This window comes from Oncorhynchus clarkii, chromosome 13, assembly GCF_045791955.1.
Source record: "Oncorhynchus clarkii lewisi isolate Uvic-CL-2024 chromosome 13, UVic_Ocla_1.0, whole genome shotgun sequence".
Classification (NCBI taxonomy): Eukaryota; Metazoa; Chordata; class Actinopteri; order Salmoniformes; family Salmonidae; genus Oncorhynchus; species Oncorhynchus clarkii.
This window is the reverse complement of record NC_092159.1, coordinates 57,504,544-57,516,731: the sequence shown is the minus strand read 5'-3', so window position 1 is coordinate 57,516,731 and position 12,188 is coordinate 57,504,544. Positions and strand designations below refer to the sequence as shown.

The 12,188-nt window shown below is 40.7% G+C and overlaps 1 protein-coding gene across 1 annotated transcript; it reads right to left on the bottom strand.

Annotated features, from left to right (window-relative positions):
- Nucleotides 1-5,949: 5,949 nt before the first annotated feature.
- Nucleotides 5,950-7,529, bottom strand: LOC139424068 (dexamethasone-induced Ras-related protein 1-like). The gene is made up of 2 exons (XM_071175759.1): nucleotides 7,165-7,529; nucleotides 5,950-6,939 (listed from the first exon to the last, which is right to left on the bottom strand). Exons 1-2 carry the CDS (start codon nucleotides 7,433-7,435, stop codon nucleotides 6,404-6,406), a joined length of 807 nt encoding a protein of 268 aa, XP_071031860.1. The 5' UTR covers nucleotides 7,436-7,529; the 3' UTR covers nucleotides 5,950-6,403.
- Between the last annotated feature and the right edge of the window lie 4,659 nt (nucleotides 7,530-12,188).

Below are 12,188 nucleotides of genomic sequence, written 5' to 3'. Positions count from 1 at the left end.
TTTCAGCTTGCTCTTTCAGTTTGTCTGTAGACTTGGATGTAGAAACAGTGTGTTTCTTTACCCACTGGATGGCATTTCTCAGAACAACAGTTAACTTGCAGTTTTGCCTCGTAGGATGGGTGATCAACTTCCTGGACACCAATATCCCTCCGGGCAAGGAGGACATCGGAGGCTCGATGAGGGCCCATTTCTCAGAGTGGGACCAATGGACCCTGACTGACCCCTGGAAACAACTGTCTGATTTGCAGGAACCACCTCTGCATTCCACCCTGAAGTCTCACCAATCCTAGGTTATTGTTGACTGCTCTTTCACCTCTGAGCTCAAGGATTTTTAACACTGCTCGGTAGCCATGAAGTAACGGCTGGTGATTGTCGCATTTCAGCTGAGAATAATCAGAGTAGAGAATGTCAAGGGTGTTGATGCCAATCAGCACCTGTTCTTGAGCACGAAGATTAGGTATGACCAATGCTAAGGTTTGGACTTCAATGTCAGTCCCTACAAATTATTTTGGGAAAGTTATGGTGATCTCTACATAGCCCAGGCAAGGAACTTCCTGCCCATTAGCACCCTCTTCTTCCAGTAGACTATTCAACGGGTTGATTGCTTGGCTTGATAGATGTTTCTCATAGAATGACAGGGGACCGTGCTAACTTGTGAACCTGTGTCCAAGAGACCGTTTGTTTCCTTTCCAGCAATAGTAACTTGTGCTGTGCTCTTGGTACCAACTAACCCTTTGGGAATTTTGACTGTGTCCTCATTAGCGCGGACGCGTTCTGGTTACAGTGGGATCCGGTTTGGTTTCCTATGCTCCTGTTTGTCCCTCAACAGGAGCTGGCCTCAGTTTAACTGTTCGTTCTCTGAAGAGGAATTTTGTGCTTCCCACTGGAGCTGTCTTTCTCTAAGTTGTTTATCTTTAGCTGCAACCAATGAGGGGTTGGATTCACCTTCACAGGTTGCTGTGATGTGGCCATCTTCACAGCACTGAAAGCAACACCAAGGCCGGGGCTCGCTGTTAGGCTTGTGGCTTGAACTTGGCTGCTTCACAGGCTTACCGTTATTTTGTTTTGTGTTGGCTTCACCCGGAGCTAGTATGTCTTTGATGGTAGGTCTTTTGGGGGGGTTTGATTTTGTATCTTGAGGTTTGTGAGCTGACTTTTGAGTTCAGCTGTTTTTGTAAATGCTCAGTTTCACTGGTATCCTCAGAGGAAGGACTAAGACATGCTTGCTGCAGGTGGGACATTACACAATGCTTGGAGGCACCAGAGAGAGAGGCTTAGCAGCACCAAGGTGTTGTTACTTTTGCTTCATGCTTATCCTCTTCAATGCGAAAGAGGAGCAACAATTCAGCAAATGAAGGTGGTTTGCTTTTCTTCTGTTCCAGCTGGAGGTCCGTTATCAGAGCGTGGTCCCAGCAACCTCGGCAGAACTACCTCAGAAGATGACGATCGAGTTCATTAGCTGGAACGCCGCCTCTTTTCATGGCCGTGCGCAGGGTAACCTGTAACCTTTGCAAGTAGCTGGACGGCTTCTCACCGTTGTTTTGCAGGGTGCCCATGAATTTGGTAAATAGCTCGTCTCCATCTTCATCTGTGCCATAAGCGGAGTCTAACAGCTGAAGGTAATCAGTGGCTGATACTTGAGGACTTAAATGCTTTGTAAGGTCTGCAGCTGGTGGTATGACATATTTTATGACGTCTTATTCTGGTCGCAAACTGGTTGAAAAAGGATGTTTATTCTATGTATTTTTACTGAACAGAGTATGACGTATTTTTCTGACCACCATATGATCAGTTGGTCATAATTGTGACCACAATATTATGTGCTATATTATGTATCCTACTGGTCATAGTTAAGACCTCATCATAACCTGGTAATAACAACCTGTCTACAGCTTATAAGCAATACTTGCTAGCTATCTGGCCATCGAGAATCATAACAACACCCGGGCTTCTGCCCCATTGAATCGCACTCATCGTTTTCTTGAGTTTGTCAGTTAACTCATCTATAGGCCTAAGCAGGAAACTACAATGGGCAAGTGAGCGCATGACCCACTCTTCCACCACGATTTCCCTTCTACCCACTCCTTCCTCCTCCTCTCATCCATGCTGGACCAGAACCCTCCAGGGGGAAAGACTTATAGTGGCGCAACCACTACAATCAGTGATCTTTGGGTTTACTAGGCCTATGTGCACACCTGGATATGGCATTGGCCTGGATACATGGATATAGTATTGAGCTGGATATAGCATTGACACCAACACTGTAAACAATAGCGCCTGACTGCACTGCATTGCATTAGCCTATGTAGATATAGCCAGTTAGCCATATGCTAACTCATCGTGCACATTTAATTAAACAGTCTTGTGTTTGCTGAGTCGGAGACCACGCAGCAATTGTGTGTTATGTCACCCAGTGTTTGGAAAGGCTTGGAGGTTGTGCAGAGGACCGCTCTTATTGGTCCGTTTTAGTCCAGGTTCATAGTGGACACTAACTCGTTAACAGTTAAGCTATGCTAGCTCAGTACTAGTAAGACATTTTACGTAGACATTTAGAGCACTCTTATCCAGAGTTACTTACCTGAGCAATTAGGGTTGTGCCTGGCTCAAGGGCACATCAACAGATTTTTCACCTAGTCAGTTTGGGAATTAAAACCATTGACCTTCCGGTCACTAGCCCAACACTCTAAGCTGCTAGGCTACCTGTTACCATACCACAGATGCATATAATGTATGCCACTTTGTAATATTTTTCCAGTGACTGACAGGATAGTGAGTATATAGTCTTCATTGTAATTTCCTGTAGTCCTTGTTAATGTTGAACCCACAATCTTAGTGATGCCAACATTACCAACTGAGATACAGGACCTAGTTGTAGCTGACTGTCCCTGTCAGTTTACCTATCACAAAACCAAATCCGTAAAAAGGTTGTTATTGTCACGCCCTGACCATAGTTTACTTTGTATTTTCTATGTTTTGATTGGTCAGGGTGTGATCTGAGTGGGTATTCTATGTTTCATGTCTTGTTTGTCTATTTCTATGTTCAGCCTGATATGGTTCTCAGTCAGAGGCAGGTGTTCGTCATTGTCTCTGATTGGGAACCATATTTAGGTAGCCTGGGTTTCACTGTGTGTTTGTGGGTGATTGTTCCTGTCTATGTGTTTTTCACCAGATAGGCTGTTTTAGGTTTTCGTTACGTTCATCACGTTCTTTATTTTTGTAGTGTTTGCATTGATTCGTGTTTTACGTTTGTTCATTAAAACATGGATCGCAATCTACACGCCGCATTTTGGTCCGACTCTCCTTCGCATCAAGAAAACCGTTACAGTTATGTCACCATCAGTCCATGCATTTCTTTTAAAAATGTATTATAAGTAGTATAAAGCAGAACTTGACTATGGTGTTTCCAGATTAACATGTTGAACATTATGTGATGATGTTGCAACAGTGCAAATTGTTTTATGTTGCTCGAGTGACAAAATGTCTCAGTTGCCCTTACTATTTAAAAATGAAAGCTTTAACAATTTTACAGGAAACAGTTACAGTCATCAAGTCACAAATATTATTCCACCTCTGGTTATTATGCCAAGTAAACGTTAACAACAAACCAAAATAATAATACAATTCGGACTTTAGATTTTTAAATGTATTTTAAAGTTATTTAAAATAGATCATTCTTCTCATCTAAAGTTATTTGCTTGGCTAACTTTTTGTCTCTCTTACGGGTGCCCCATAGAGATAGATAGAGGACTCTGATTTTAGCATAGCCAAACTTTCATTATTTTGAAGTAGTCAACTGGGTGGGAATTGATATTGGTTAAGGAATTGAGGATCCTATAACTCCATCTAGATCATTAGGAGGTAGCCAATGAATTATACTTTTGATGAAACATTCAATAACTACAGATCACAGTAAACCCGGCAACATTGGCTTTATAGCTGTTCAAACAACACACTCTAGGTGGCAGTATGCACCTTTTCAGTTTGTTTTCCAACTCATAGAAATAGTAGAAGAAAATTGACTACTTCAAAATGGAGATGGCCTCAATGGCACTGCCCGTGCTCCTAGAGGAAGAGGAAGAGAGAGGCCCAACTCTGAGAAAAATCTGTCTCCCTCCAGGAGGTGGCGTTTTTTCATTGTTTTGCCCATCAAGCAAGGTATTTTTGTATGGAGGTCAATGACAATGAGTGTCAAATTTATTGACAATGAATGTATTAATTTGATCTAATAGAAGTTTTATAATGCATAAGTTGTTACGGGTGTACTGATATAAGTATGACACCTGACATCACGGCAACTTTGAGAAAAAAACACTTTATATAGGAGTTGTCTCGAGATGGCTATGCATATTCATGGCATGAGGCTAGTATCTCTCTCTATTGAATACAGGCAGCTGACGTCAACAACCCTCATTGAATATTTAGAAAATGATTACAATAATTAAATGTATTTACCAATCAAAAGAAAGGGATGCCATTGTTAGGGCGGAGAGACATACATTGTCAGTATACCGATAATATTTTCAGTGCTCTCACAGATGCCATAATGGGACAGATACTGTACAATGATGCGATGTCTATATAAGTCTATGGTTGCCACTGGTTGATGATGTAAATTGTAGGCGCCAGTCAATGCGCATCGACCGGGATGGCGACGAATCAACCAAAGCAAGGAAGTGAGAACGATGATTGCTCTTTTCTCCCTTTGGTTCATGACGTTATAAAATGGTAAGTCTTTAATTTGACATGTATTTCTATAGTGTGTTTATTACCGGGGAGAGTTTATGCATATATTTGTCCTGGTTTGGTAGAACGTGTTATGACGCTAACGTTAGCCAGCTTGCTAGTTGCAGTTCAATAGTCTAATCTTGAGAAGCAGCAACAATTTGGTTAAATTATGTTTGTGTTTTGTAAAAAATAATATGCTTTAACCAACGTGTACTTCTTTGTCCATCTATGTCGAAAGCATGGACAAAGATAGTCAAGATGTCCATCAAGAACTGGTCAAGTTTAAGACAAGGATTCAGGAAGCGCGCGAGCAAATCGGAGCCATGCCCGGAATTGACATGAGCCTGTCGGAGCAGCAGCATGAACTAGAGACGCTGCGGGAGCAAGTCCGCACCAAGAATCAGCTACTGCAGAAATACAAGAGTTTGTGTATGTTTGAGGTTCCCAAAGCGTCGTGAGGGATATTTGACAGTACTAAAGAAACTAACTGAATTCAGGAGACACTTGGAGAGGAACACACATGTACTGAAAATTATATATTTTTATATTTAGAGGACTGAGAAAATGACCATACATTTGAAATCGTGAGAAATGATCTTGTTTATATAGATTATTTTGGGGGATTCCATCTCTTGGCTCCGTGTTCTCATTTGCCTTTCAAATCTAACAACTCATGCAGTATAACTTGAACTCATCCCGTTTGTCAAAACCACCAGAAAACATGTTATTTCACTATAACACTACCTTCAGGCATTATCTTGTTGTATTGTAAACTGTCCCATTTTTACTTTGTAAAAAATGTATTATCCATACTGATTTATAATGCCCTCTCAAGTTTGTATATGCAGTGGATGATTATTTGATGTCATGGTTTTGTTGGTGTGCTATTCAGATTGCGTGCTGCAGATTGTCAATGCAGTAGGCCTAAAATTAAACCTTTGTTTTAATTCCTTGTGACTTGTCTTTACTCAGTTTCTTAGTAAGATTGTAGCATTGGCCACATTAAGTGCGCTGTTATTTTTCATGAATTACATGTTAATAGCTTGTTGGCCTAAATGGAAAAATCAATCTGCTAGCTACCATATGCCTAACTCTTCTCAGAAAGTATGTATTTCATAAATTAGGTACAGGCTACTTGTTTAGCTAATGGTATAAGTGTCACTGAAAGGGCATGGAATATGCTTTACCAATGTTCAAAAAGATGACAGACATAGGGATGGATATGTTTCAAATGGATCATTTTATTTTCTCCATGTTTATTTTTTGTAAAAAGTCAACGATGACATAAGAATAAGCATTCATATGTGTTAAGTATGCAATTAACATTCAAGTTCAGTTCCGTGTGAAAAAATAAAATGTAAACAAATGCCACCCCACAAGTGTAGGCTTCATTCTCCATTCAGTAATGTCATTTTACAGCATGTAGCTATAGTAACAAGACCACTAGAGGTTCTCTGAAGCCATATCACATTTGATCACCCTGACTCCACAGATAAATATCTGACAATGACCATGCCTTCTCGCGTGGTTTGGGACATACACCCCTGGCTGTCACTGCGTCTTGGCGTGCTTCCTTATCCTGGACTCAGCACACTGGCATGAAGCCTGGCGGGTATCATCTCCATCGCTGTATAGAACATCTCGTAACATGTCTCCATGTGCATTGTCAAGTGAGTCCTTAGCAGATGGTGCATCTGTCTTTCTCTTTTCCCTGGCTGCAGCCAGTAGCTTTCTCTTTGATATACATTAAGTCACTTTGCACGCTTGGTCGGCGCGCAAACGGTGCCACAATCCCGTATGCCTCGCCGTCTTTGAATTTCTTATTTCTGAAAGATTTTCTTCTGCTGTTTTGCAGTACTTCGCAAAACTGTAAGGAAACTTTGCGGTGAGAGTCCGGGCTCATCTCGTTGGGCAGTTTAGCCATGGTAAAAAGAGTCTGAAACATCTGTTCGACATTAGTGTTCCGTTTTGCAGAGATCTCATAGTAGGCACACTGTTCATCACCAGCCACCAGCTTCTCAATCTCCTCATTCTGAACCTCCCGGTTAAACTCCCGGTCACACTTGTTCCCGCAGATAACTATCGGGACATCTACGTTCTCCTTGGTTTTGTTTTTCAGGCAGGACTTGGTTTCGTAAATTTGACGCTTCAGGCGCTGGACCTCTTGGAATGAGTCTCTGTTATCCAGACTAAACACCAAGATAAAAACATCACCTACGGAGAGAGAAATGGAAGGAACATTAATATCACAGCTCAAAAGTCAATGTACTTTCCATAATGCACAGCACAAGTTTTGCGTTACGCATAAGCATGCATTTTAGTGAAGCTAAATTTACATATTATTCTCATAGAAAGTGATTTGCAGAATGAAGCTTAATATTAGGATTCAGTTTTGCATAAAGGCATTTGTCTGTTTCATTCGTTCACAGTTAAGCTTACCAGTAAGGATAGAGAGCCTCCTCATAGCGGGGAAAGGATGGTTTCCAGAGGTGTCCAGAATGTCCAACTGGTACGCATCTCCCCGAATGCTGTATAATTTCCTATGAAAGTCCTCGATTGTTGGCGTGTACTGGTCGTCGACTTTTTTATTCAGAAACCGAGAGATGATTGCCGTCTTGCCAACTTTTGTGGATCCTAGAATCACCATCCTGTGGCAGTTTTTGGCCGGGATGTTAAACTCGTTCTCGGAAGGAGATATATTTTTAATCATAATTGCGAGCTTTGCGCACCGACAAATGTCTTTGGTAGGAGAGCGAGATGCTGAATGAGGGGGATCCTGCCTCTGTAAGCGCTGCTACTTTGCTGAGTTTGAAGCGAGCGGGACTGGGTATATATAGGCGATGCCGACCACACTCCTCCCCGGTGCGTCATGCAATTACGCATCGGTCTGAGGGGAGAATGCATAGATCATATGAGAGAGAGGCTGTAGTTATGACTTTGCGCCTGTTTATACGTGAGTCTGTATCTGAGCGGACAGAGTAAAGTATATAAATCATTTTGAGAAATAAATGGGTTTAAAAACCCTGTGTAAAGTATGCGTAAAATGCAACCGTGTACTCTTTCACGTAACACCAATTTCGCAGAAACTGTTAATGAGTTAAACTTCGGCAGATATATTTTTACTGACAATTCATCATAGTGCAGTGTTTTATTTAAAAAAAACTGAAAATATATACATGCATAAAGTGTAGGTAACCTCTTTTGGTGACGGCGTAACACATAACCATGTTTACATCCACCATGCATTACAAGGATTTGCATTCAAGTAAAACACAATAAACAGGACACATACTCAAGAACATAGTGTTATTAATTTGGTGATTATGGTAATATTGATCACTCTGTGTGCAAATAATAATATAAATAAATATTACGCAACATTTGTAATTAATTTTCATGTTTCATGTCAACATGTTTCACTGCCAATAAGAAATTAACATAGACCGTCCTTTGCCCATTTTCTGTTTCACGAGACGTTCAGTTTCTTGTACCCTGTCCTGAAAACCGTCAGCTGAGCTCGCGCAGCCCAGTGAGCCTCGTATTTCGGGCACATACTTTCCGTGTGGACCGGACGAGGGCGCTACAGTATGGACATTATAGAAGTATAGACATTTTTATGGAAATGATAGAAGAAAAATACATTTGGCTAACTATTAAAACGTTGTTGTCCCTGCAGTTGAAGACATCTCAGGCCTACCAAGGTAATAAGCAAATTATGGTAGGCACAGTTGAACTGACCCAGCTACCAATAATGCATTTATTTATTTTACTTTATTTTAACAGGGAGTCCCATTGAAGACAAAATATTTCACATGTGTTTGATAGACTTGAATGCAGAGAAGCTACATATGAATTGTAAGTAGGCCTACTCAAATGAGATTACAATCAATCAAGTTATAGCTTGCCATAATGAGCCTACTGAACATAAAACTAGTTATTGGTGAAATTCCCTATCTTTCTTCACACCTTAGAGTAAATCAAGGTAATTATTGTTGTCTACATTCTCAAAACAAAAGTGAAAGCGCTCTTGTTCTCTCAATCATCCCCCTCTCTCTGTGTATATTCTCTCTTTCTCTCTCATCCATTCTCTCAACCTGTAGGCTGTGTTTACTAATGGATGTAAAAATGTGTGGATTTATGCTCCAATCATACATTTATTTATACATATAAATGTATAGGAAGACCACTTATTTTAGAAAACATTTATACAAACCTAATTTAACTAAATCATATCATCTAAGTGTTCTCCTTTGTAGAGAAGTACTTGTTCAGAGAAACATAATTCAACTTGAATACTTGACAATGAGTACCATTAGTTTATAAAGTTTTCAAGGCTCAGTGAGAAGTTTATTCAGTTCACAGACTATAACAGTCTTATCCACGAAATTAGTCAATTGTGGGTAGTGATTTCACCAAATGTTAAAAATTCTGTCAAGAAGAGCTGCCACACATGTTCAATGTAATAAAAACATGTTTTCCCATATCAAATCAAAAAAGGACTATAGTAAGTGCATATTTAGTGCCAAATAAAGTAAGGTTTGACCATAACAGGGTTGTTAATTTCCTCTTAAATCAGTCACAAATTCCCTTGTGACGGGGAATGGAAGCTTGTTGTGTGCAAGAGGCAATTGAGTCTTCACTAAGCCCCACCCCAGAATTTTGAGCAACCAGTCGCAGCGCTCGTATGGAGAGCGACAGTCCTCGAGTCCGACACCTAGGACAAGCTCACCTTTAAATCGCATGAAAGCAAGAGAGGGCTATAGCAAAAACGTAGTGTTTTCCTTAAAAAATGTCTTTTTAAATGGCTAAATATTTTAACCATGGACCAGGATGAATTGCTACTGTGATTCCTGAAATGCATGCTTTGACTGCATGCCGACTGTGAATTTAGAGCCATTCAGCGGCTAGCTACACTACAAACATAATTACCAGATTCCCGTGAAGTAATTTTAACTACAGTCCTCCACAACATACTCAAGAGGTTCCTGATTAGCAAGGGGTAGTCTGTGTTTAATTTCATTGTGTATTAAAGTTTGAAATCACTGTGAGGGGATTTCGCCAGTGGTTGAATGTCAATTGAATGCAAGCTTATTTTATGTATTTATTGTTTAAACATGTCTAGCCTGTCTATCTATGGGTAGATTGAAGATTATTATTCCAATGAGAAATGTAAAGGGTAATTTCAGAATCTTGTGCCTGCACAATTTTATGCCACTTGATGGGAATTGGAAAGACACATGTTGTACGCTCTTCATGTCATGCACTCGCAGAGGAGTAAGATAAGGAGAAAGAGGTAGAATGGGTGACAATGAGACCAGAATGAAATAGATGTGTCCATGTTAAGTTGTTATATATGCCTCAGTCTAACAAACTTGTTCATTTGGATCCCCTTCAGCTGGAGCAGCAACTACTCTTCCTGGGGTTCACACATAATACTATACAAATGATCAATGCACACATAGACAGCAACAACATTATAGAGACAGCAACAACATTATAGAGACAGCAACAACATTGTAGAGACAGAAACAACATTATAGAGACAGCAACAACATTATAGAGACAGCAACAACATTATAGAGACAGCAACAACATTATACAGACAGCAACAACATTGTAATCTATTCTGGTAGGAATTGATGGTATTTACAGTCTTACATCATCGTATCAGTCATGTCTTTTGTAAATGAACAAATCTTTTCTTCATCCTTGAAAATGCAAGATGTTGTTTTTGCATCAAAATAGTTTGACAGCTACCAGACTGAAATAGTTTGTGTTGCTAATTAGCTGTCGCTGAGGAGGAAGGTACATTGCTTGATTTGACATGTGTCTTCGAGTGCAACTCAGTATCATCCACTGGGGTACAGTTGGATGCCAATTTTCCATTAATTATGCAAATCAATTCTCCCTGGAGTACTTTACTTGCTACTGGTATGCTCTTATTTTTTCTTATTTGCTTTACTGGGCTGGAATCTACAATATTGAGGGTAATATTGAGGGTTAATTGAGGGTTTGGAGTTGGATTCCTGATGCGTGTCTGGTGGAGCTGGTCATCCACAGTGGGGAGCATTGTTCCACACACAGTCAGGCATTAAATGTTCTTCCACATGTCTTGTTAGTGGAGATACCCCAGCCTACGAAAAAGTCTGTCTCTCTGTCTCTCTGTCTCTCTGTCTCGGTCTGTCTGTCTGTCTGTCTGTCTGTCAGAATTTTTTACATAAGTATTCAGACCCTTTACTCAGTACTTTGTTGAAGCACCTTTGGTAGCGATTACAGCCTGAAGTCTTCATGGGTATGAGGCTACAATCTTGGCACACCTGTATTTGGGGAGTTTCTCCCATTCTTCTCTGCATATCTTCTCAATCTTCTCTGTAGATCATCCGTCCAGAGAATCTTGTTTCTCAAGGTCTGAGTGTCCTTTAGGTGCCTTTTGGCAAACTCCAAGTGGACTGTCATGTGCCTTTTACTGAGGAGTTGCTTCCGTCTGGCCATTCTACCATAAAGGCCTGATTGTTGGAGTGCTGCATAGGTGGTTGTCCTTCTGGAATGTTCTCCCATCTCCACAGAGAAACTCTGGAGCTCTGTCAGAGTGACCATCGGGTTCTTGGTCTCCTCCCTGACCAAGGCCCTTCTCCCCCGATTGCTCAGTGTGGCTGGGTGGCCTGCTCTAGAAAGTGTCTTGGTGGTTCCAAACTTCTTCCAAGAATGATGGAGGCCACTGTGTTCTTGGGGACCTTCAATGCTGCAGACATTTTTTAGTACCCATCCCCAGATCTGTGCCTCAACACAATCTTATCTCGGAACGCTACGGACAATTCCTTTGACCTCATGGCTTGGTTTTTGCTCTGACATGCAATGTCAACTGTGGGACCCTATATAGACAGGTGTATTCCTTTCCAAATCATGTCCGATTAATTGTATTTAGCACAGGTGGACTCCAATTAAGTTGTAGAAACATCTCAAGGATGATCAATGGAAACAGGATGCACCTGAGCTCAATTTCGAGTCTCATAGCAATGGGTCTGAATACTTACGTAAATAAGGTATCTGTTTTTTTATTTTTATACATTTGCAAAAATATCTAAAAACCTGTTTTCGCTTTGTCGTGATGCGGTATTGTGTGTAGATTGATAAGGAAATATTTGAATTTAATAATTTTAGAATAAGGCTATAACGTAAGAAAATGTGGAAAAGTGAAGGGTTTTAAATACACTCCGATTGCACTGTACAAAAGTATGTGGACAACCCTTAAAATTAGTGGATTCTGATATTTCAGCCACACCCGTTGCTGACAGATATGCACACAGCCATGCAATCTTCATAGACAAACATGGCAGTGGAATGGCCTTACTGAAGAGCTCAGTGACTTTCAACGTGGCACTGTCGTAGGTCAGTTCATCAAATTTATGCCCCGCTAGAGCTTCCCCGGTCAACTGTAAGTGCTGTTATTGTGAAGTTGAAAT